The 23591-nt window shown below is 40.4% G+C and overlaps 1 protein-coding gene across 10 annotated transcripts in view; it reads left to right on the top strand.

Moving 5' to 3' along the window:
• The window catches only part of Ltbp1 (latent transforming growth factor beta binding protein 1), a 373886-nt gene that overhangs the window by 202352 nt on the left and 147943 nt on the right, over nt 1-23591 (top strand). For all 10 annotated transcript variants that reach the window (XM_027426071.1, XM_027426069.1, XM_027426070.1 and 7 more), the window contains 2 exons: nt 4709-4933; nt 6536-6810. In XM_027426071.1, coding sequence (XP_027281872.1) covers nt 4709-4933; nt 6536-6810 — 500 coding nt within the window. The remainder of the gene's footprint in view (nt 1-4708; nt 4934-6535; nt 6811-23591) is intronic.

Here is a 23591-nt window from a genome sequence, read left to right as displayed (position 1 = left end):
CTGGGGAAACAGGGTTAATGGGGCTCATGGATGACTGCTGTAGTCTCTTAGGTATTCTCCACTGGACAATTGCAGGCTCATATCTCTAGAGTGAAAGGTAGACAGACTTAGAGGACCTGTGCCCATGTTGCCTTTTAGAGTCTGTTAGCATTAATGGAATTATCTTGTAAAGGTCAATTGGTTAATTTTTTAAAAGATTTTATTTATTATGTATACAACATTCTGCTTCCATGTATATCTGCACACCAGAAGAGGGCACCAGATCTCATTACAGATGGTTGTGAGCCACTGTGTGGTTGCTGGGAATTGAACTCAGGACCTCTGGAAGAGCAGCCAGTGCTCTTAACCTCTGAGCCATCTCTCCAGCCCTAATTGGTTAATTTTTAAGTTGGTTATTTCTATGAATTTATGCCAGTATAGATTATAGGTAGTCCTCAATTTACATATGTTAGCAATATTATTTACCCATTTATTTATTTAGGAAAGTTCTCACTATGTAGCCTTGGATGGCCTAGAACTTGCTATGTAGATCAGGCTAGCATTGAACTCAGAGATCTTCCTGCCTCAGTCCCCTAAATGCTGTGATTAAAGGTGTGTGCCACCATGCCTGCCTTTACTTTGCAGCTTAATAGATGGGAAAACTCAAGATGCATAGCTTTTAATATTTTTGTTAAAATATCAAAGGGGAGAGTATAATTATGTAGAACAATGGAAACAGAATAGTAAGGCTAATTTTTTGTTAATCTACAATTGAAAGTTATAGAAGCACGAAGGATTAAAATCTTTTATTTCTTTGATTGAAACCAGTCAAGAACAGTGTGAGCATGTTCGTGTTCTTCTCCTGTGTAATTTATGACATAGAATTTCTTTTCTTTCCTCTAAACCAGCAGTTCTCAACCTGTGGGTCACGACTACACTGGGGTCAAATGACCCTTTCATGGGGGTCACCTGAGACCACCAGAAAACATAGATATTTACATTATGATTCATAACAGTAGCAAAATTACAGTTATGAAGTAGTGATAAAGATAATTTTATGGTTGGGGTCAGCACAGCATGAGGAACTGTATTAAAGGGTTATGGCATTAGGAAGGTTGAGAACAACTGGTCTATAAACTGTCACATCCCTTTTCTTTTGGACAGAATTTTGGAAGCAAACTCCAAGGAGTGAACTACTGGGCATGTGCACTGTGCAAATATCCTTCTTGGAGTGTCACTGTTACTTCTTTAAAGTCCATACCATCTTTTGATTATCCACTTTCATTAAACATTCTGTGATTTTATTGCTTTGGGGTTAGGGGGCTAGGACTACCTGCCTTGATGTGTGTGCTCCAACTAGGGGACTTGTAGCACCTGATCATCAGCAGAACTTGAAAGGAGTGATGGGACTAGGCACTGGTCATGAAATACACCTGCCATTACTGAAGAGCTTGGTGGACAGGGCTAGCAGTGAAGTTTACATTTGATGCATTTGCTCAGGGTACTGTGGTCAATAAAATTCCTACAAGCTGGAAGTAAAGAGAGTCTCTGTTCTGCTGATGAATTATTCATAGGACATTTATATAATATATTAGTATATTTGAATATGGTACTCTTCACTGTTACCTAGTGTACACTGAGCTCATCCAGTGAGCCAAATAATGGTTTTGAAGTTGAAGTTAGAATTGAACTAGGAGTTACAAGGATACTGACTACTGGGATAATTTTGACCACGTCTTCTTTTACTTGCTACTTCTCAGAGTAGATGGGATAGCAGGGGAAGTTCTGGGGTTCCCCAGACCCAGCTCATCTGGGTTGTTTGACAGCCTAGAACAGTTTCTGGGCTGTGACCAGGTAATGTTCTCCAGCTCCCTGTTTGCTTCTCCCCCTTTTGAGCTTCCAGTGTCATCAACTGATCCTCCTTGAAGATTTCATTACTTCATATTCCTTTCAGTGTTTGCTGACATCACCCCGAGCCCTGTTTTCAACTTGCCTGTCAGTTATTATGACAGTTTCCAAACTGGCCCTCCCAGCATTGTCACTTTTCTGTTCAACTAATCCTGAATGCCATCTGCAGAGCAGCCTTCCTGGAACTCACTGGCAACCTTGTTAATCCGCTCCTTCAAGCCTTAGGATAATTTTTCCATTACAGAATAAAGCCCAAACCCCATGTCACGTCTTTAATAACCTCTTGGTCTGATGTAAGCCTTCATGTCCCAGCTTATAGCCGGATCCCTTCCCTTCCTTTAAAAGCCTGGGGTTTAACAAGATGCATTAACTCTGTCTCCCGGACAAGCTACTTCTTCCTCTATGGAGATGATTTCTCTACAGTGTACTGTCTGCACTCTCAGTTTTGCTTCCTCTCAAAGACTTCTCCCAGTTCTGTCTTTTGGGAAGTGCTTTTTCAATTACTTCTGACTTTCCAAAGGATTTTATTGGTGTTCTGCAGTCATTGTTTCTTTCGTTGTTTAATGGCACTGACTAGCTGGAACATTCTTGAAGGGTAAGGACTGAACTGCCTTTACAACCTAAGGAAGTTATTTAACACAATGACAGGCACAGAACTGTTCATTTCTTCATCTTTGTGTTTATTTTTTATCATTTTTCTTTATGTTTTCAGACCTTGCTCATCTCTGCTAGGTTCTGAGCTATGTATAAAGGGTAAAATTGAACAGAACTGATTCTCTGACCTCACAGAACTCTAGTGGAGGGAGGTGTACACAGCAGGCAGACAGCTGCCATGTAGTCAGAGATGTGACCTGGAGGGTAGTGATTAGGAGGCAACTCTGAATGCTTCTCAGAGAAGCAAGGGCCAGGCAGAGTCTAAAGGACAAACAGAATGCCAGTCTGCTGAAGGGAGATGAATGGAAGGTGTTCCAGGCAGAGGACTCCTTGTCAGTTCTGAATAAAGTTCATTGGGCTGCTCTGTGAGAGATGGGGTGAGCTCAAAAGAGATGAAGTTACAGAGGGAGCAGACCTCTGAGTAATTGGAAGAGAGAAGTTCTAGAGTGGGTGTGGAATGAGTGAGGTGAGGGAGGAACAACCATTTGCCTAGAGACCACGCTGGGGCTAGGGTTGTTAGAAGGGAGATGATCGCTACTGAAGATGATAAGAGTTTGGGGCATCTATGGGATGTCTCCATGGAGATACACAGTTATAGCCAGTTTGAAGTTCAACAAAGGCTTTGACAAGTTTGGGGACATGTTAAAATCATAGCAAAGTGTGTGGAGCTGTTCAAGAAGGTTTTAAGACTAGCCTGTGGTATGCAGCAGTGTTTAAAGGGCAATCAAAGGAAGGCTTCTTGTAAGGCACACCTGTAGCCAGCCCCAGGCAGGTGCGGTTATGGTGTCCCCTACAGCTTCTGCAAAGAGTGTGCAGATTGTCTAGGGAAGAAGGAAGGAAAAAGGAATCAATTAGATGAGCAAGGTGCCATGGTAACCAAGGGAGACTGGAATCTCTGCCTGTCAGTTAGTGACACAGAGACCATTAGTGGCCTTAGGAAGATGGATTCTATAGAGGAAAGGAAGGTGTATCCTGTCCCCAGGTATCTTATAGTCATATTGTGAAGTGAAGAATGATTTCAGGCACGTGCAGTAATGAGGGACACCATTTAAAGAACACAAAGGCTAAGAAGAAATAGAGTTGAGGATTTTTGTTTGTTTGTTTATTTGTTTGTTTGTTTTATTAAGCAGGAAGAAATCTGATGGGGCTTAAAGGCTGCCAGGATGCATTCACTAGCAATGAGCAAGGCTGAGGTTATTCCAATTTAAAAACTGGAAATTCTTCCTTCCAGTCATCATCTTATCTTTTGATAGTTTAAGTGAACAAACTTCAAATTAATGGTAACTCAGATACCAGCAGGTTTCAGGGTTTGTTTGGTTTTTGTCCAACAGGATGGAAAATTCCTATAAATCGTGTTTCAAGCTATCTGTGCTTTATGTCCTGAGTGGCACATAGTTCACTGTCTCCTACAGAAAAGAATTTAATTACTCTAATTTTTTCCTTTATCTTTTCTATGAGCAAATATCCACTATATGCAGGAGATCTTTTAGGTATTGAGGACATGAAGGTTATCAAGGAGTAAATATCTTTTCTTTCCTCCGAGTTTATAATCTATGATACAGTTAGCTAATCAGTAAATCGAGAAGCAAAGCAATTTCAAATTGCAAGAGATGCTTAATATAGTACTGAGATACACAGTAACCCTGGGTGGTTACTTCATACACATGTACATACATTCATATATGCATTCATATACACACATATTAGTTTTGTTATACTCTTTTTATTTACTTTATGTGTCTATATATGTGTGTATATGGGCCTGTTTGTGTGCTGGGGAACATGAATGGAGGTCAGAGGACATTCTGCATGAGTCACTTATCTCCTTCCACCATGTGGGCCCTGGGGATCAACCCCAGGTCATCAGACTTGGCAGCAGGCAAGTCACTCACTCTGCCATTTTGTCAGCCTACTTCATTCTTTCCCTGTGAACTCTTGTTTTTGTTGTTGGGGGCAAACAGTCACCAGCTCATGGAAGCTAAATGCCTTTCCATTGTCAGGAGAAGCTAACAGATCATAGAAACTCTTTGGCCACATATTGACTCCCAGTAGGAGGAGATGTCTGAAATAGGATATGCGTTAGGATATAGTAGGAGGGTGTTGGTTGATTGTTATTTAATCTTTAGGAAACTAACCAAATTTTCACATTGTCGCTTTTCCTTTTCAGTAATTTGCCATCTTCCATGCATGAATGGTGGCCAGTGCAGTTCAAGGGACAAATGTCAGTGCCCTCCAAATTTCACAGGAAAGCTTTGCCAAATTCCTGTCCTTGGTGCCAGTGGGCCTAAACTCTATCAGTACTCCCAGCAGCCAGGAAAGGCATTGGGGACACATGTCATCCATTCCACACACACCTTGCCTCTGACCATGACGAGTCAGCAAGGAGTCAAAGGTAAGGTTTGTATTCTCTTTTTTGCTCATAATCCAGTTATCTGTTTCCAGGTCATACCCAGAGAGAAGTCTCTGCATGTAACAAGGACTGGGGTTAACACAGGTGGGAGTGTGTGAATCTGTGACCTGAGGAATGGCAGTAGAGATGGGAGTCTGGGCGGCTTATGTGGCTGCAGGGCACTCTAGGCCACAGTGAACTGGCATCTGGAAAATAAGAAGTGTCTGCTCCTCTGAGGACTGAGCACCACAGAGTGATGGATATGCAAGGCCAGAGACAAGGTCATGGTTTAACCGTGACAGCAGCAATAAACTAATGGGGCCACACCATTCCCGATAATGAATTCTGGGGCTGACAGATACTTGATTTGAGTCCTACAAGATCACTTAACTTCACTGGGCTTCAGTCTGTCCATCTGTAGAGGAAGGCAAACTAGGTCACTTGGAGCTCACAAGTTCTGTGACTAATTCATTCTTTCAAAGCTGGCATCCGTAGAACATACGACTTTAAAGGGGGGTCAGAGAAATATAACTGACTCTCACTCTTTAAATCCTGAATGTTTGTGTCAGAAGATGAACATTTCATCTGAAATTTTCTTTGAAAGAGGCAGAAAGGCAGTCTTGTGACACATATAAATCAACACACATTACTGTGTCCTCAAAGTTCAAACGTGTATATATAAGAGACACCTAAAGCAGACAAAAGAAGCATGCTTTGTGAAATTGGAGTTTTAATGGAAAAATTGAAGTCCTAAAATTTACATAATAGAAATTTCTATAGAAGAAATTGTTTGAAATACACAAAAGTGCCTAATTTCTGAGAACCTATTATCACTTGGTAAGGTATATAGACCTTAGTTTGAAAGAATCATGAATTCATAATCTTATGATCCTAGTTAAAATAATATTCTTGTTTCTTTTTTAAAAAAATATTTATTTATTTTTATTTTATATGCATTGGTGTTTGGCCTGCATGTATATCTGCATGCATATCTGTACTCCAAAGAACCGGAGTATAGACAGTTGTGGGCTGCCACGTGGGTGCTGGGGATTGAACCCAGGTCCTTTGGAAGAAGAGCCTGTGTTCTTAACCACTGATCCATTTCTCCAGCCCCAATATTCTTGTTTCTTAATACATCACTGTTAAGATACTGTAATGTCTGCATAATTGCAGTTTTATTTAAAATTTTATTATATATTCGTGTGTGTGTGTGTGTGTGTGTGTGTGTGTGTGTGTGTGTGTGTGTATGTGCGTCACAGTGCATGTGTGGAGGTCAGATGGCAACTTGTTTTTTTCTTCCACCATCTTGTATCCTGGGGAGCAAACTGAAGTCATCAGACTTAGTGGCAGACACCTTTACCAACAAAACCATCTTCCTGCCCACAGTTTGACTTTTTTTAAATGTATAAATTTGTTACCTTGAGTACAAAATTCTCAAGAATTTTGATGTCTGTGTCACACACACAAAAAAATACTCTGTATATGTTTATCCTATGTGGAGTCTCTTGGTGGGTGTGTTTGCATAAAATCCATTTCATGTTTTAAAAATCTTGAGTTTCCCAGTAATTACTCATGTTTAACAAATTATCTTCCTGATTTTTGTAGTTAAATTTCCCCCCAACATAGTCAATATCCATGTGAAGCATCCTCCTGAGGCTTCCGTCCAGATACACCAGGTTTCCAGAATTGACGGCCCAATGGGCCAGAAGGTGAAAGAAGCTCAACCAGGCCAGCCGCTAGTCTCATACCAAGGCCTTCCTGTCCAGAAGACCCAGACAGTACATTCCACCTACTCCCACCAGCAGGTCATTCCACACGTGTATCCTGTGGCCGCTAAGACACAGCTTGGACGATGCTTCCAGGAAACCATTGGGTCACAGGTGAGCAGTATGTTTCAGGCAATCTTGATAATGTTTCTAGGTGGGACATTGTCCAGTTACAAAGCCAGATCTAGCACAAACAAATTTCTCTAGGAGAGACTGGTAAGCTATGGTGGATTTACAAAGAAAAGTTTTACGGAAACATAGCCCTACTTATTCATTAACTTTTCACCTATGCTGGTCTTACACAGGGACAGCAGGATATTTAATGAGATTATGTGATCTATAAAACCTATTTATTTTGTGACCCTTCATAGAAAAAAGTCTTGCTGATTCATGATGTACAGAATAATTTTAAGTATTGAATTTCTGGAAGTGTTGCTGGAATTTCATGGTCACTTGTTTATATGTGTATGTGGGGGGGGCGTGCACGTGTGTGTATGGAATGATTTGTGTGCAAGTGCAAAGCATGCTAGCCATGAATGTGTTAGAGGAGCTACATTCAAAGATGTTTGAAAATACTTTTGTAGTGTTTTGATAATTTAGATGTTAGTAAATAGAGTTGAATTTTGAATCTCTTATGTAATAATAATTACTATCATCTCTTGTTTTCTTTTAATTTATAATTAAGATGACAATGAATATTGGCACTGGAGTTATTGTAATTTTAGCCTATATCATAAAATGAAAGACTATTTCCTTTCAAATTCCTCCATTGAATCTGTGTATTGAAGGCAACCTAAATTTTTAATTGAAGTACATTTTAATTAAAATATATTGTTTTTTTCCTCTTCCCCTTCCTCCATGCAGTCCCTCCAATGTGCCTTCTCACTCTCTCTCAAAATCATGGGCCTCTGGTTTCTCTTTTCCAGCAGCTTATTTCTGCTGCTTCAGGCTATGTAGTAATGATGTCCTTTGTCCTGTGATCCTCTGGCTGCCTTCTATTATGTTAAATACCCTACAAATAGAGTAAGGAAGATATGGTCTTCGTTCCAAAAATTGTGTGCGGGAAGGTGTGAAGCTAAAAAAGGAGAAATGCTTTAGGTTTTATAGAACCAATTGTTACTGCTTAAGAAACCTTCAAACCCCCCTCCTTTAGAAACTAAGTCACTGTGGGATTATCACCACCCTTCTAGAAGAACTGAAAGTTAGTTTGTGGATCTGAATGGAGTTGCAGTGTGCAGAATGGAAAGGCACTGCAGGGAACTAACAGACCTTGTTCAGAGCCAGGGCCCAGCCCTCGGTGGCAGAGAACCAACGTCCTTATCTACAAATTGTAGGCAAGAATCTAGTGCTTATGGGTTATGTTAAGATTAAACAGGATAATTAATGTAAACCACATTTTGAAAATGTCACAGAACTATGAAAATATTAGCTTAGAAGGTACTGAGAGTCAAACTTTTGAAAGTAGCCAGAATTCCTGGTTGCTTATGCTTATGTCATGTAGCTTCTCAAAGACAGGAAAGCCTTCAGACTTCCAAACATAACTTTTATCTGCCCATGGATACTGGCAGTACATACTTCTGGGCATGTGATAGAGAATCCTGATTGTTCAATTGAAAGATACACATGACATTAGTTAATATAGCACTATTCCACACGTGTTTTTGAGGGCTCGGGCATAACCAATGGTTTAATGCATGGATAGGTTAAAATCTGACTAGAATATTGGGAGTTGTTAGAACTATGGAAGGTTCAGCATGGTTGGAAGAGGTAGATCACAAGGTGGGTGACCATAAGGTACCCTCTCACCATAGGCCCAGAAGCATGGAACCAAACCACCATATTTTGCCACCTCTGCAGCCATGAGGCAAAATGCATCTGTCCTTTCACAGGTTGTTTTCTTAGGCCTCTTGTCACAGTGACAAAACATCTGACAACAGGGCACTTGAAATAACATTTCATTTTTCCCCTGAAGTCCAGCATTAGCAAATGCTTTGGAGAGAAGGAACATCATCCATTTAAATTAATCTCTGAAGTAAAGGGTACAGATAGATAGAAGCAATGTGGCTGAAGATGAATTTTATACACGTCATAGTTTTGCCCCAGATGAGGCTTGGAGACAGAAGTTGAATTTGGTGCCATTTGCATTGTTTAGTCATTCCAGCTTAGGTTGGTCATGGAGAAAGGAAAAAAGCAGATCCTTTTAAAACTGTGTGCCCAGGACCTTTCTCCCCAGTTTCCAAGTTGGAACAGTGATGATAAAAAGGCTTTTAAATGAAACATAACAAACTTGTTATTCTCCTATTATATCAGACAGATGATGCTAACTAGCAAAGATGAAAACAAATTACTTATAAGCCTAAGCTGGACAATTCAATTGAAGTGAATTGAGTGATTGATGGAGTTACCTAAATAATTCAAGCCCAGTGGGATACTCTTGCCTTATCTGGATCCTGTTCTGACTTTCGGCTGAATGGTCCAGACAGTGATCTCAATTCTTAATTCATTTTGCATGTGTAGTCACCGACACATAGCTTCAAAATAAGACCTATTTCATCAGACATTCCTCACATGTATTTGTCTTCTGCTTTGTGAGAAGCTGTTGGAAAGTGAAGATTGCCTAATTAACTAGGGCAGTTCAGATGAGCCATATAATTATTTGAAAATAATCAATAGTATATAGTTGTGTCCTGCTAAGATGTTGGAAACATAGACACAGACAGTGTAGGTGGCTTTTAAATGAGTGGGGTCAGGGAGAAAAACCAACTCTACCATACTTTCGCCTTGCTCATTGGGCATGCTCAGTAGCTGCAGCTATTGAGATTTAACATGCATGGATGTCAATAAGTGCTTAGGTCTGTATGTTGCCATAAGAGGTCATATACCAGATGAGCTTGTCAGAAATAGTTAATATTTCTGTGGCACATTCTAGTAGTTGGGCCATAGACTCAACATGCACTGTAAGTGTAGTTAAGCCCGTGGAAGTTTCCCAGCATAAAATTTCAGATCTATCTAAATGATAAAAAAAATGAGCAATGGATTATGAAGCCAAGTTTACAGAGCAAAGGAATAGGGGATCCAACAGAGAGGAGAAGATTTTAAGAAATAGTTGAAGAAGCTAAAGAGGCCAGAGAAGCAAATGGCCTGGGATTTCTGACAGACTTTGGCGAACATATTTTTAAAGATCTTAAACCTGGGACATAGTGCAGTAGAAATGGCTGGTAGTAAGTATGGTCAACATGTCTTAAAGCCTCTTTACCAATAACCAAATTCAGCATAGTTAAGGGTAACACAACTACATGGGACATGTGGATTCTTCCAAAAATGTCTAGCCTGAACCTAGTTAAACCTTCACAGCTAAACTTAAGAGTATAGGGAATACTGAGGGTAAAGAGAAAAGCTAAAATTATCACATAGGCACAAAACAAATAGATCCATAATGTAGGGCAATGCTGCCTTTTTTATAACCATACCATGAAAACAAAAGTAGAATGATTTTTCTAGAAAGAGGCACAGAAAACATACAGTAGATGGGGGTTAAGCTACTTTTCTTTAAATTTTTAAATTTATTTTAATGTGCATGGTGGTATGAAGAGAACATACATATACCACAACATGTGTGGAGGACAGATGACAACTTGGAGGTGTTAGTTCTCTCTTTCTACCATGTGAGTCCCAAGGATCTAACCCAAGGTATCAGTTGCAAGTGCCTTTACCCACTGAGCCATCTTGTTGGGCCAAAATTAGGGTTAAAAAACCCAGATGTGAAATGTTTCAGAAACAAATGGAAAAATTGAAATAACTATTTGATGTTACTTTGGAATCATTACTATCTAGGTGCGATGATAGTCTTGGGTTGCTGTAGGAGAGTGTTCTTATTTTTGTGAGTTGAGTGATAAAAGCTTAAGAGTGAAGTACCATAGTGTCTATAGTTATCTCTCATAATGTATTCCATACACAGATGTGGGAAAATGTCAGCAGCTTTTGACTCTGGGAGTTCAGCTTACAAATTATCATCATATCTGTCTTTGAATGGCCTAGCATGCTTGAAAATTTCTTATGAGAAGAAAGGGAAACTACCAAATTTTCCAGGACTTAAATACGTTCAAACTGAACTTGAAAAATACAACTTTAATGTTTTGAATAAACTTTAGAAAAAGATATTTGCTAGTTTTATCTTTTGATTGGTGCTGAGATACAATACAAGAAATTGACTTTGTGTCAAATGTGAAATGCTCAAGGGTTAGCACAAGGAGAGCTGGAGGTAAAGATGAGCAGTGTAGGGAATATATTATCAAGATCTGCTTGGAGAATGTTATGAAGAAAGTGAGCGTGGGTTGCCAAACTCTTCTGAACTTTTTTATTTTGAAGGTAGGCCGATGCTCATTGTCATCCAGTAGCTGACCCATGGGAGGAAGGACTTGAAGGAAGCTAGCTGGCTGCATCTTGAAGGATAAATCCCAACTTGATTTGTATTAAGAATGATGTATTCTTGACTATGGGTCAAAGCATGGGGATTTATCAGTGGAATGTGAAGGGATTAATGGAGACAGTTCAGTGATCTTCGAATAGATCTCTTGGTAGTATATCCTTGACAGTGGAGGACATTTCTTTGGATGTTGTCATAAAAAGGAGACAGAAATAAATAATACTGGCACTGGAAACTTCTGTAGTGATTTTCACCTTTGTAGAGAGTGCCAAGATGGAAGGGAAAACCCATTCCTTTTTTTTTTTTTTTTTTTTTTACTTTTGTAGAAAGCATTGTTTAGTTTTTCATGGTCTAAAATATTTTCTTATGTTAGAATCAGTAGGCACCACCAAAATCATTTAGAGTAGAAATGGAGAAGACATAAGCTGTTTTTGAGGGTAGACTTCCCCAACTGGCAAGTCATAGCCTTGGCTAACTTAAGGGTCTGTATTGTAGTAAATTGTGCACGCAATATATGTTTGAAAACATTTCATTACTTGAGTTAGAATTAAAGCTTCAGTGGTTACAATTTCCAAGTCTTTGCAGGGAAACCTGTTTTCATGAACTTGAAATTTGAACTTTCATCTCTGAGGAGAGTCCCAGTTTTAGAAAATGCCTGTCGGGTCCATCACTGCCTCACCAGGATGTTAAATCTACACACCCTTTTCATTGTGTAGGGTGACTTTTGTTTCAAATTGGTTTCCTTAGTAGTGACCTAAGTTCTGATGTTACATGGCATCTGTAATTGTGATTATTTGAATTGGGTTTTCCTGATTGCCCCATTGTTGAAAACAAGCCTTTGACAGAGACCTAGTGATGCCAGATAGTTTGAAAAGGCCCTGATTGTGAAGTGTTTAGAATCACAACAATAGAGCTCAGGGTCCAGCTTCCATGCTGGCCGTGTCATTGGCAGGTTGCACAATCATGCGATCATGGTCTCTGTGTTGAATTCGGTAACACGGACTGTAATTAGATGCAGGCATTACAGAGAAGGCAAAGCAAAATGTCTCAAGACCTTCATGTTGCAAATGCTGAAAGAGCAGAAAATTCCACACATAAACATCCAGATTAACTAAGAAGTGCAGAAATACTGGAAAACCCGAAGTAGATATAAACAGAACATTTTTATAGTACTCTAACATAGATAAAGAGGATAAAATACCACATGAGCCCATGTTCATAGGATTACAGCTATGGAGAGTTAAAGAAATGAACACAGTGGATCTTGTAAAAACTTCCATAAAGATTAAAAAATATCATAAGCCACAAACTTGAAGATGATGGTGTCTAATGTATACTCTACTGAAGACAAGAAACTCTGGAGTTTGTAAAGAAAAGGGGGAGTGGTACATGATGTCAAACACTCAAGTCATTGGAAGAAAAACTCTTGTTTCCGTTAATTATCCATCATATAAATAATAAGTCCTGAGGCAAAATTGAGTTTAAGTGACACAAGAACTGTTTGATAGTCTTTTAGAGGTTCCAGACGCCATTGCAGTGGTTCTCGATGGACAGGAAGAATGGCAACAGAATGGACCAGTGGAGAAAAACAGTAACTGGAGATAGGTCTGCCTTGTGCAACACCCTGAAGGTCAAAGCCCAGTGCTAAAATACTCATGTATACTTGCACTGTAGAAGGGAGCGTTAGGACCTCTCTGCTTTTGTTTGAAACAAAAATAAACACTATTGAGAAATTAGCAGGAAAGCATGAACTGGAAATGGAGAGTATCCTAATTGCATGGCTCAATGTCCTTGTTAGAAAGTGTGAAGAAAACCTTCTTAGCTTTATTTGCATAGGTTCTGTATTCATTGAAGTTTTTCATTGCTATGACAAAATATCTGACCCCAGACCCCACCTCCCAAAACAAACTTATGATAGAATGGTTTATTTTGGTTCATGGTTAACTTTAAGGGAATAGCACTCACAGTTTTGGAGAGTCAGGGTGACTAGACCTGGCTTAGTCCTGGGTGTTGTGAGCTTTTGACATGGCTCTCCCACCTCTCTGAGAATGTGAAAGCTGAAAGTGGCATCAACCCAAGCCCAGGTTGAGATGTACTAATGATCTAGTCTGCTAGTTATGCCCCAAGGCCAAAAGTTGCCACAACCTCCCCAGATAGCTCCATTGAATGAGGACCAGATATTCAAGAATGCAAGACTCTGAGGGACAGTTTACTTTTAAGTCTTCACAGAGACTAATGAGAGACTGGGGAAGTATATGTGAGGCCTGCTAATGCATGCGTCAGGGGAAGAGAGGGAGGGAGGGGGAGGGAGGGAGGGAGGGAGGAGGGAGGGAGGGAGGGAGGGAGGGAGGGAAGAGATGGACTGTAGACTTTCATACTAGTTTCTCAGTGATGGGAAAGTAATTTATTCCTCAGGTGACAGAGCTAGGACACTAAGTTTTGCTTAGAAAGCTGCTCTTTAGTTTATACATATTATTGATTGACTCTATATATTAATGGAGTGAACCTAGAGCTAAAATGGAAATCCTAGCTTTATCCCAACAGCATGATGGCACTTATCTTAACACTTTCACATTGGTCATTTCCCTAAATGGAGTCCAGAAACTACCAGAACAGACTGGGTGACTAAAAACTAAATGTGGGGCTGATGAAATGATTCGGTGTGTATAGATACCTGCTGACAAGCCAGCTGACCTGAGTTGACGACCGCTGAGATCCACATGGTGGAAGGAGAGAACAGATTGCCACAAGTTGTCCTCTGTCCTCCTCAGACATGCTGTGTGTGCCACATGTGGCTACCACCCCCTGCCAAATAGATACATAGATGAAATATAACTTAAATGCCGATAAAGCCTTGACCTGTCAGTTATCCAGAGCTCTTATCTGGAGACAACAGAGTGCACTGCCTGGCTCAGCAGAAGGTGGAAGTAAATGTGTGGCCTTCTTTTCCCTTGCTGTTGACTGACACCCTGTGTCTTTAGGGCTGGGTTACTCAGGTGATGCGAGCTTGGGTTAGAGCAATGGCTTTCATCTTTTAGAGCACTTTTTGCCAGAGGTTTGGGAAGGCAGAGCTGGCTTTCCCAGTCGTCTGTCTTCTCCATGAGCAGAGCTCCCAGCCTGGGTATGCTGATCACATTTACTGTGATCACATTTGGCCTCCTTCTGGTGGAATAAGTCATCAACACCAGCCACTTCCTATGCCATCTGCGTTTTTCTTCAGTGTCCCTCTCAAGTGCTTCCTGGTCCAAGACACACTTAATTGAGTGTGAGTGTCTCTAGTGGCTGTCACATGGCAGTGCTTGGTATCCATCCTTGTGTCAACATCAGAAGATTTTGCTGAAGGTGGTGTGCACGTCTAAGTGATAGGTGTTGGAAGTCTTAAGTGTTCACTGGTCTTGTTCCAGCAGCTTTTGCCAGATAGCCTGTGAGGGGCCCTTTTGCCTGGAGTGGAAAAAGATCAGCCAAACCCAGGGATAGGATCCAAAGAGGGGGAACACCACATGGGAGAGAGAACATGCATTCATGTTATTGGGTTTCTGCCAGCAGAGGGGAGAACTGCTAGTTTTACTTGGATGAGGAGTGTGAGGAGGCTCAGACATTGTGAGGGCTAAATATAGATTCTCAGAACTGGGGTAGTAGTCTTCACAGAATGCATGGGGGCCCAGACATGGTACTTTCTGTAGCCCAGTGTCTATCTAGTCTTCACCTGGGCAGATGCTCTGTAAGTGCCACAAGTTTGTCAACCTCAAATCTTCACTCTCCCTGACCTGTTCCATCCAGAAGCAGGTCTGTGCCACATCACTGCGTTCCCCTGAACCCCTCTTCAAAGTTTTTTCCCCATGTTATTGGCCATGAAAATACTTTGCCATAACATGGAATATTATCAGGCTTCCTTATTTTACCTTTAGGGTCCACCTAAACCATAAACCTACTAATTACTAGACTCCAAGTTTTCACACAGGAACAGACATTGAAAATAATTATGAAACAGAGTTGGGGCTTTTGGTAAGCCGCTTCTGATACTGGCAAAGTTGAGTGTGTTGAAGGGAGTTTGAAGAGAACATAGCTTGTCTTGATGGAGTTTTAGACTCTATGTACTACAAGAATGTTTAAAGAATTGTTCCTGGAATTTCTAGGTGCTAAAGTCACTTCTTGTCCTTATTCCATTGGATGGAATTAATATTTCCTAAACTGAAGTAGAATCATCTGGGTTACTAAGAGTGAATAGTTTGCAACAATTTTATGAGGTATTCTGAGGAACTGCAAGATTTGTTCATATCTGCTCACACCATTCTTGATATGACAATAGTGTTGTGTTTTTTCCTTCCACTTCTACTTTCCCCTTCTTTTGTCTCCTTTTATGTATAAAAATATTTATATGCAAGCTGACTATTTGCTTTTATAAGATCATCTCCAGAGGCTATATATTTTCCCCAGTGATACTGCATTGAATTGTTTTTCTCAGTTTATTTTAATTATGTGTATATATGTGTGGGTTATACACCTGTCCTGGTAATCTCAAAGGCTAGAAGCAGCAGCTCTATAGAAGATGGAGTTACAGGCAGTTGTGAATGCCCTGACATGGGTGTTGGGATCTGCATTGAGATCCTCCACAAGAGCAGTACATACTCTTAACCACCCAGTGAGCACTCTCTCTCTCTCTCCAACCCTGCTATTGTATAGTTCTGACTTGCCTGAATTCAAGAAAAAGCTTTTCAGAACTGAGTAAGAATTTGTCCTTGCTGGTCATCTTCTTATCACTTATTTTCTCAAGGAACCTGAAAACTTAGAATGGTCAAGTCAACTCCAGTTTCAAGGATTTGCCATCACTGAGAGTGTTTCAAACATACCCTAAGTACTGAAGAGTTGAGGAACTCCAGATATTTCAAACAAGACCACAATGCCTCCAGGATAACTGTTTTACAGAGGACTTACTTAGAATGGGCAAGCTTAAACAGTTAAGAACACGGTCTTCACATTCTGTGGCTTTGCGGCAAGCCTCTTAGTACACCAGGGCATTTTCATAAAATTGATAGATGACAGAAAACGTTCACAGTCATGGCCAGATTTGACCTTTGAAACAATGTAACAGAAAGGGAAAGTATGTATTTGTGCCTCCGGTCTAAGCTATGTGAAACTCCAGGCCCAGAGAAGTTGGGACTAGTGTGTGCTGATTCATCTGGTCCAAGTCTGTAGCTATTGTTCCATTTTAGCAAGTTTGCCACATCTCCAGCCCCATTTCATCACATTTGGACTGGGAAGCCTCCTGAGACATCTGAGTACTGTCTTCTTTTGCTGTGACACTTTTGACATCTTTCCTTTTTCTTTGCAACCATAGGCACTACCCACAGGACATATGAACCGAGCAATCCAGACAAATGTCAGTTATGGTGAATACCTGTCCAACTGTCTCCAACCTGTCCTGACTTGAGATAGGTCCCCTCAACTGTCATTTCCTCCAAAGAGTTTTCTTCAATCTAGTTTGCTCCTTCTCTGATTTCTTGTTGCATTAGACTCTAGTCAGACTATTTCTAATTTAATTACGTTCAAGTAGTTGCTTTTGTTCCCCTTCCTGTTAAACTTGTACTTTTCATGAGGGCAAAGCCACTTAGGATGAGCTGAGTAATGGGCACATATGAATCATTGCTAATTGTATCCATGCTGCTCCAGTTCAGACAGGCTTTGCTACAGTGACAAACCTAGCAAATGCTTACATTGTGCATGGACTGGATAGCTTCAGGAAAGCAGAGGACTCTATCTTCCTTGGGGACCTTAGCTGGGGATGGTTCTAGCACATTATTGCTTTACTACTCAGAATACCTTTGCCAGAATAGAACCATGACAATACTTGATTCTGGTAGCCGAGGAAGAGAGATACTTTTAGAAACATTCATCCCATTTTTCACTTCTCACTGGTCAATTACATGGTCCTGTTAATTCTGTGGATTGAAGTGTATTTCCTAACTTCATGTATTGAAACCACTGATAATTACCATATTGGGGGTAGAGACTAAAAGGAGATACTTGAGGTTGGATGAAGTCATAAGGGTGGGACCATGACAGGAAGTGAAAAGTATTATTTGAAGAAAGGAAACCAGAATGCTTCTTCCTTCCTGCAGACTCATAAGCAAGGGATTATGTGAACATAGAACCAAACAGCCACTGAACACAAGAAAGGAATTGACCATGCTAGCACCTTAGTTTGAGTGTCCAAACTCTACAACTGAAAAAACGAATGTCTATTGTCAAATCCATGAGTTGGTTTGGAAAAGAAAGATTGGTTGTAAAGTTCCTGCCATGCAAGTATGAAGGCATGCATGCATTCAGTTTAGAGAATCCATTAAAAAACAACAGTAAAAAAGGGATAGGCATGGTGGTGGGGGTTTGTCATCCCATAGAAAAGAAATTTCTTGGGGCTTGTCGACCAGCCAACCTAGCTTTCTTGGGGAGATCTAGACTACTTAGAAACCCTGCCTCACAAAACAAGGTAGACAGCACCTGAGCTACAATACCAAGGTTAACCTCTAACCTCTACACACATGTGCACACCCACATATACACAAAGCCACTTAGTTTATGGTAGTTTGTTACGGCAGCCAGGTAGACGTGTCTGTTTAGGACTGGGATATGTGGAGAAACCAGTGGCTGTTTGCTGGGCAATAATTGTTCCTGTCTAAGTAAAAGGGCTGTGGACAATACAAGCATAGTTCCTGCGCCCAGACATGTAAATGAACCTGTTGCTTTTATTTGCGGCTTTCAGTTTTTCTCCGAGAGTTACATCCAAGCCACAGGTAATTAGTAGTTTTAAGTTCTGTGTGCTTGGGCGGGACACAGAAACACTGAAAGCTTAACCAAATGGGAGGCCTGCATTTTTGCATAGTGCTTTGAGTCCTTTGTTCCTTTTTACCATTTCTATAAAGACAAAAAGGGAGCCGCTAAGCAATGAAACTTAACATAGAAAAGTACCCAGTGTACTTAAAGAAATAAACAAACCTTTACTTACTCTGGAGGTGATCTAGTTGCCATAATAACAGTAGGCATTTCTATACCCCCATCTTTATTTTCTTACCTACCAAAGCTCTTTGTTTGCCAATAGAATTTCAAATAAATTTAACAGGATGTACATGTATGAAAATATAATGAATCTAGTATTTTTATACAAATTAAAATTAATAATAAAAATGTAATGAATTTGACTTATTTGCTCTGTGGTACTGCTTTGCATGGCCTGTTCTATGTGGCTTTTCTGCAGAAGAAAGCGTAGTGGGAATTATATGAGAATAGAGTCATGATAGAACTTATTTATTCTTTAATTGTTCTCTTAGCCACACAGGAAGACCAATGATACACAGATCCACAACCTGGAAGACTTGTCCATCAAAATTCTGAAATCTCAGAGGTGGAGAAAGTAGACAGCTGGATTTGATGATTTCTTTAGGAAAGATATAAAGGAGAATCATATGTCAGGCCCTTAAGAATACTTTCCCCTTAGTATGTTAAAAACCAATGTGCACTTTAAAAATACCATTTCATAAACTAAAGTAGTTGTCTGGAGTTCCTTGAAGTCCATGGTTTGGCTTCAGCAGCTTTAAGCAAATACACTGTCAGAAATCAGTGTGGATATGTTTCCAGCTGTTAATGCCCTAGTCACAGCAGACACTTTATAAAGTCAATACCCTGAAATATCAGAGGATTATGCATATATCAGATACCCCAAATGCCTAACATTGTATTAATTACTCTAATAAAAGAAAGCTGGGCAAACTTAAAAAAAAATGCCCATGAAGAATGTTCTGTTCAAGCCAAAGCAATTTTTTTTACAAGTTCTTTTAGAAAATCTGGAAGCATTTAAGCATTTTCCCATTCTTTTTATGGGACAATGCCTGTTGCCCTGCCAGTGAGCCACAGTAGAGAATTCTCCATTAGGAAGACAGACCCTCAGAACCAGCTTATCAAATACGTTGCTCTCCTTGCATTAATAACAGTGTTTAAAAATTTGAAAGAGTTAGCACTGGCGCGTAAAAATAAATGTATTTAACGATTTAGTTCAGGAATGTGGAAGAGCTCTTGGTAAGGCTTTCCAGTTTGATTTGAGCCAAAGTTGAGCCATTTTGCATGGAAGGTGCACAGAAGTTACTCGGCCAAGACAGAGACATTTCTAACATTGTGAAAGGGTGGTGATGTCATAGCAGTGAAGACCCGGGTCAGCGGTTTAGATGTATCCAGTCTCTTATGCACAACCAGAGCTTTCCATGAAGGACTTTATTCTCGATATTGTGGAGAGATGTGGAAGATTCTTATGAAATACGACTCCTATCCCTCAACTAGAGTCACAGAAGTGAGGATGGTGCTTCTCCTTGCTGAATCCTCAAGGGTCTGTGCCAGCGTGCTCAGGCAGCATGCTTTGGAATGTGAGTGGAAGCCGGGACGGCGCTGGCACAGAGGATGCAGCTGTGCCATGTGGGTGAATGGGCCATCATGTGGCTTTGCATGCATGCGCCACACCTGCAAAATCTGCATCTCCATGAATGTTATTCGTACCTCCGAGAATTGGCTTATTGATGATAAAATGACTGTTGCCACTCTCCTTCACAGTCAGGTAGGAAACATGTAAGAACCATACCTAATTTTAGGTAGGTGGATGCTTTTTTGTATGTACGAGTTGGCAAGAGAGGGCTGCAATTATATTATAGTCATTGCTGATGACGTGGGTCTAGGTCATTCTTTGAGGATAGTCTGGAAGGTATGGGGTCATGGGCTCCAGTAAGTCAGGCTTGTAGACAGGGGACATTTAAGGAACACTGACCTTTATCAGTGACTCTGACAGACTAAAACTTTTCACCATTATTCCCTTGCAGCCTCAGTTCTCCACTGGTGGCCTATATAAAATAATCAAATTTAAGTATATTAGTTGTGTACTAATTGGGTTGTCTTTGTAATCTTATTAAGAGACTGACATTCAGAGAGTTAATTCATTTAGTGTCTTCTATTGAGTTTGTGGCAGGTAGGGACTAACACTGAGCCTTCCTGGTTCCTTGTCTTGTTCTTTTTCGTTATTCTACCCTCTTAACACCATTTCTTTATGGTGTACATAGTCTCATACATGAATATATGTGAGCGTGCACACACATGTAGACACACACCCACCACACCCACAAGGCTTTAAAAAATGGTCAGTTTACCTTTGAAAATGAGCTCAAACTGGCAGGTAGGTAGAAGTCTGGGGGTTTCATTTGGTTTTAGGATTTCCTAGATTAGTGGTTCTCAGCCTGTGGGTTGCAACACCTTTGGAAAACCTCTGTCTCCAAAAATATTTACGTTACAATTCATAACACCAGAAGAATTACAGTTGTGAAGTAGCAATGAAAATAATTTTGTGGGTGGGGTCATCACCACATGAAGAACTGCTAAAGGGTCGCAGCATTAGGAAAATTGAGAACCACCACCCTGGATTGTGACTGAACAGCATTTGTGGTGTGATAGAAATCATTTGCTGAGCTTAAACTCCCCCCCTGTTATCTGAGAAATGTAATGAAAGGGGCTTCAATCCAGCTTTATTCTTTTTTTGGATCTTTGAATATTCCTGAATGTGTTTATCTTAAATACAATTTCTTCTCCATTTCCCATGAATGATATACTCTACCATGATTGGTCATTTTTTACATTTCTGATTATCAGATGCTGAAAACTATACTTTCCCTTTTTAATGGGCATGTTTATGAGTATGTGGTGTGTGTGTGCATGTATGCAAGTTTGAATGTGCACGCTGAAGTCTGAGGTTAACATCCCATGTCTTTCTTGATCATTCTTTACCATATTTATTGAGGCAAGGTCTCCCTCAGAACCTGAAGCCCACCAATTCTGGCAACTTTAGAAAGCCAGTTTGTACTGGGATAGCCTGTCTCTGCCTCTGGAGTTCTGGGATCACAGTAGGATGCTATTCCTGCCTGGTATTTACATGGATTATGGGGATCCAAATTCTGGAGTTCTCCACTGAGTCAGTCATCTCCCAGGCCCCTAACTGTACCTTTTGAAGGGCCCTTAATCTTTTTCTATTGATTAGCTATCAATATCCCTGTATCAACTGTTTCTTAAAATATATCAGGTTTTTTTTTTTTTTTTTTTTTTTTTGAAGCAATGTAAAACTCAACTGGCTTTGGGAAAGAACCAGTGTGGCCACTTCCATGTCTCCTGGTTGATTTTTAGGTTCAACTAGAAGTTGAACCCCAAATTTAGAAAATTCTCCATAGAGAATTTTCCCTGGCTCTCTGTACCCTCCTTCTGTTCCTTCTTGCCCACCTGCCTTCCCCCATGCTTACTTATCCTGTCTTCTCACAGTCAGTGGTTGGCCTTCTGCATTGGGAGAGCTGTTGTGTCCCTCTGGAGTCTCTCCCCAGTAGTACCATCTTGAGTCACTTCATGGTTTGAGCACTTGCCTGAGCCCAGACCTGTGTACTTTTGCATGGGTTAAAATGAATCAGACTTCTATTTTCCCCATGCAGTTTCCCTCAGTGAACTCCTGGGAGTATTTTTAAAACTCTGTATTGCTTTAACATTTTAAGTTTATTTGTTTTGCTGGCTTAGTGCCATATTTCCCTTGTGAGAAGATGTCCTTTATTCTAGCTTGAAGTATTTATACTTCATTATAGAATGGTTCTGGATAACAAAATGAGTTACATACATGTGTTAAGGATGATTTCTAAGGTTTTGCATAGTCATTTTTAAATGTTTCAGCTAGTGAGACCAAACAGTAGGTGCTTGGTATTGTACTATCTTCCTGAGATGACCCTTCTTATAGTGAAATATCTGAACAGTTTTAACAGAAGTCTTCTCAGAGCCTAGAAGATGGCAGCCCCTTTAAGCACTGTTATAGTTTTACCTGTGCTGGAGAACAGGTGAATGAGACCTGGGATTCAGCCCACACTCTGCTCAAAACTGAGGTTAAAATCTGAAGAGGTATATTCTCAAGCAGGTAAAAAAGATTTTAAGAACATTTCTCATAATCAGTTGATTGTTGATAATTAGCTACATAATTAAAGGCCTTTATATCATTGCTTATAATTATTTTGCATTGGGAAATATACTCCTAACTCTACCAAGTCAAATAGCAACATGCTCTAACTCCTTAGAAATTTCTATAGTCTTCAGTGCTAATGAAGGGTCTCCCTAGCCCATGGATTGTATGAAGACCTGAACTTCTGAAGTACAGCCTCCATTAACATAGGTGGAGAAGAAGAGTCTAAAGCTTATTTTCAACACTCAGTTTTTCAGAAATCAAGGTCAAGTGGAGCTGTTGTTTTTTCCCTCTTTTGTCTTGTTTGCCTAAGTCTAGTTGGCAGAGGTTTAGACTCACTGTAGACTCTAGAGATGAGGAAGTAGGAACAGACAAGGAAGAGGGCTAGGAACTCATCAGCCCAGACTTGGCCCTGTTATAACAACAGAAGTCCTTGAACTTGGCTCTATCTTTCAGTAGTCTGTATTTTCTAAACGGAGTCATGTAACCTAGCAGCACATACTGACCTCAGAGTCTTAAGCCTGCAAGAAACCACACAGAGGTCATTTGCTTTGTATCTTGAGCATTCCTGAGAGATGATCCATCAGGCTCATCTCTCACCAGAGAGGTCACTATCTCCCATTAGGTAGGAACATTTACTGCAGAAAGATCATCTACATTGTGAGATGAATCTTCTTCTCCAGTGCATTTGGGTTTTCAGTCCTGCTGAAAACCTCTGGAGTGCAATAGCCTTGTTTACTGTATCTCCACATTGCCATCAGGTTCACGTGTAGGCTTATCTATGCTCCATTCTTCAGCTGATCTTCATGGGACTTGTTGCCTGAATATTCTGCTTGCCCTGCCCTAGCTGGATCCTGGCAAACATATGGGGTTAGTGTCCCTTCACTAGCACTGAAGGATATGCATGTTTTCTGAGGAGTTAGAGCACCTTGCTATTTGACTTGGTAGAGTTAAGTACAAGGGTACACATTACATAAGATGGGTTCTGAAATGTTTGACAGTCTTTCTTGGAGAATGTGGTGATTAACTCCATGGGAGAAAGTCTGCTTAGTATACTTGTGTTTTTCGTTTGTAGAAACCCCCTGGATTCCTGCATGTGAATGTGGCTAGGGGAGTCTATGTCCATGTGAGTTCATCTCGTTGACAAGTAGGACTTCCCAGTCTTAGAGCAGAGCATCCCAACCTGATTCTATTCTGTGTTATTCTCTCCACTGTGGCCCTTCGGTGCGGGAGAGACGTCCATTGACCTAGCTTTTTATCCCCTTTGGGTACTTCTGACTACACTCAGCACTTCTCTACTCACACGGTATCCAGTGGCCTCTTGGATCTTTCACAGAGATCTTTCACATCACATTTCTTGGAACACATCGATGATTCTTTATTCTTAAACAGTTAATGAGACTGATAGAAAACTTGTACCTTATAACCATGACTTCGTCCCTCACAGCTCATTCC

Source organism: Cricetulus griseus, chromosome 7 (genome assembly GCF_003668045.3).
Source record: "Cricetulus griseus strain 17A/GY chromosome 7, alternate assembly CriGri-PICRH-1.0, whole genome shotgun sequence".
Classification (NCBI taxonomy): domain Eukaryota; kingdom Metazoa; phylum Chordata; class Mammalia; order Rodentia; family Cricetidae; genus Cricetulus; species Cricetulus griseus.
Note: the sequence above shows the minus strand (reverse complement) of the source record. Positions and strands in the feature narration are given on the sequence as shown.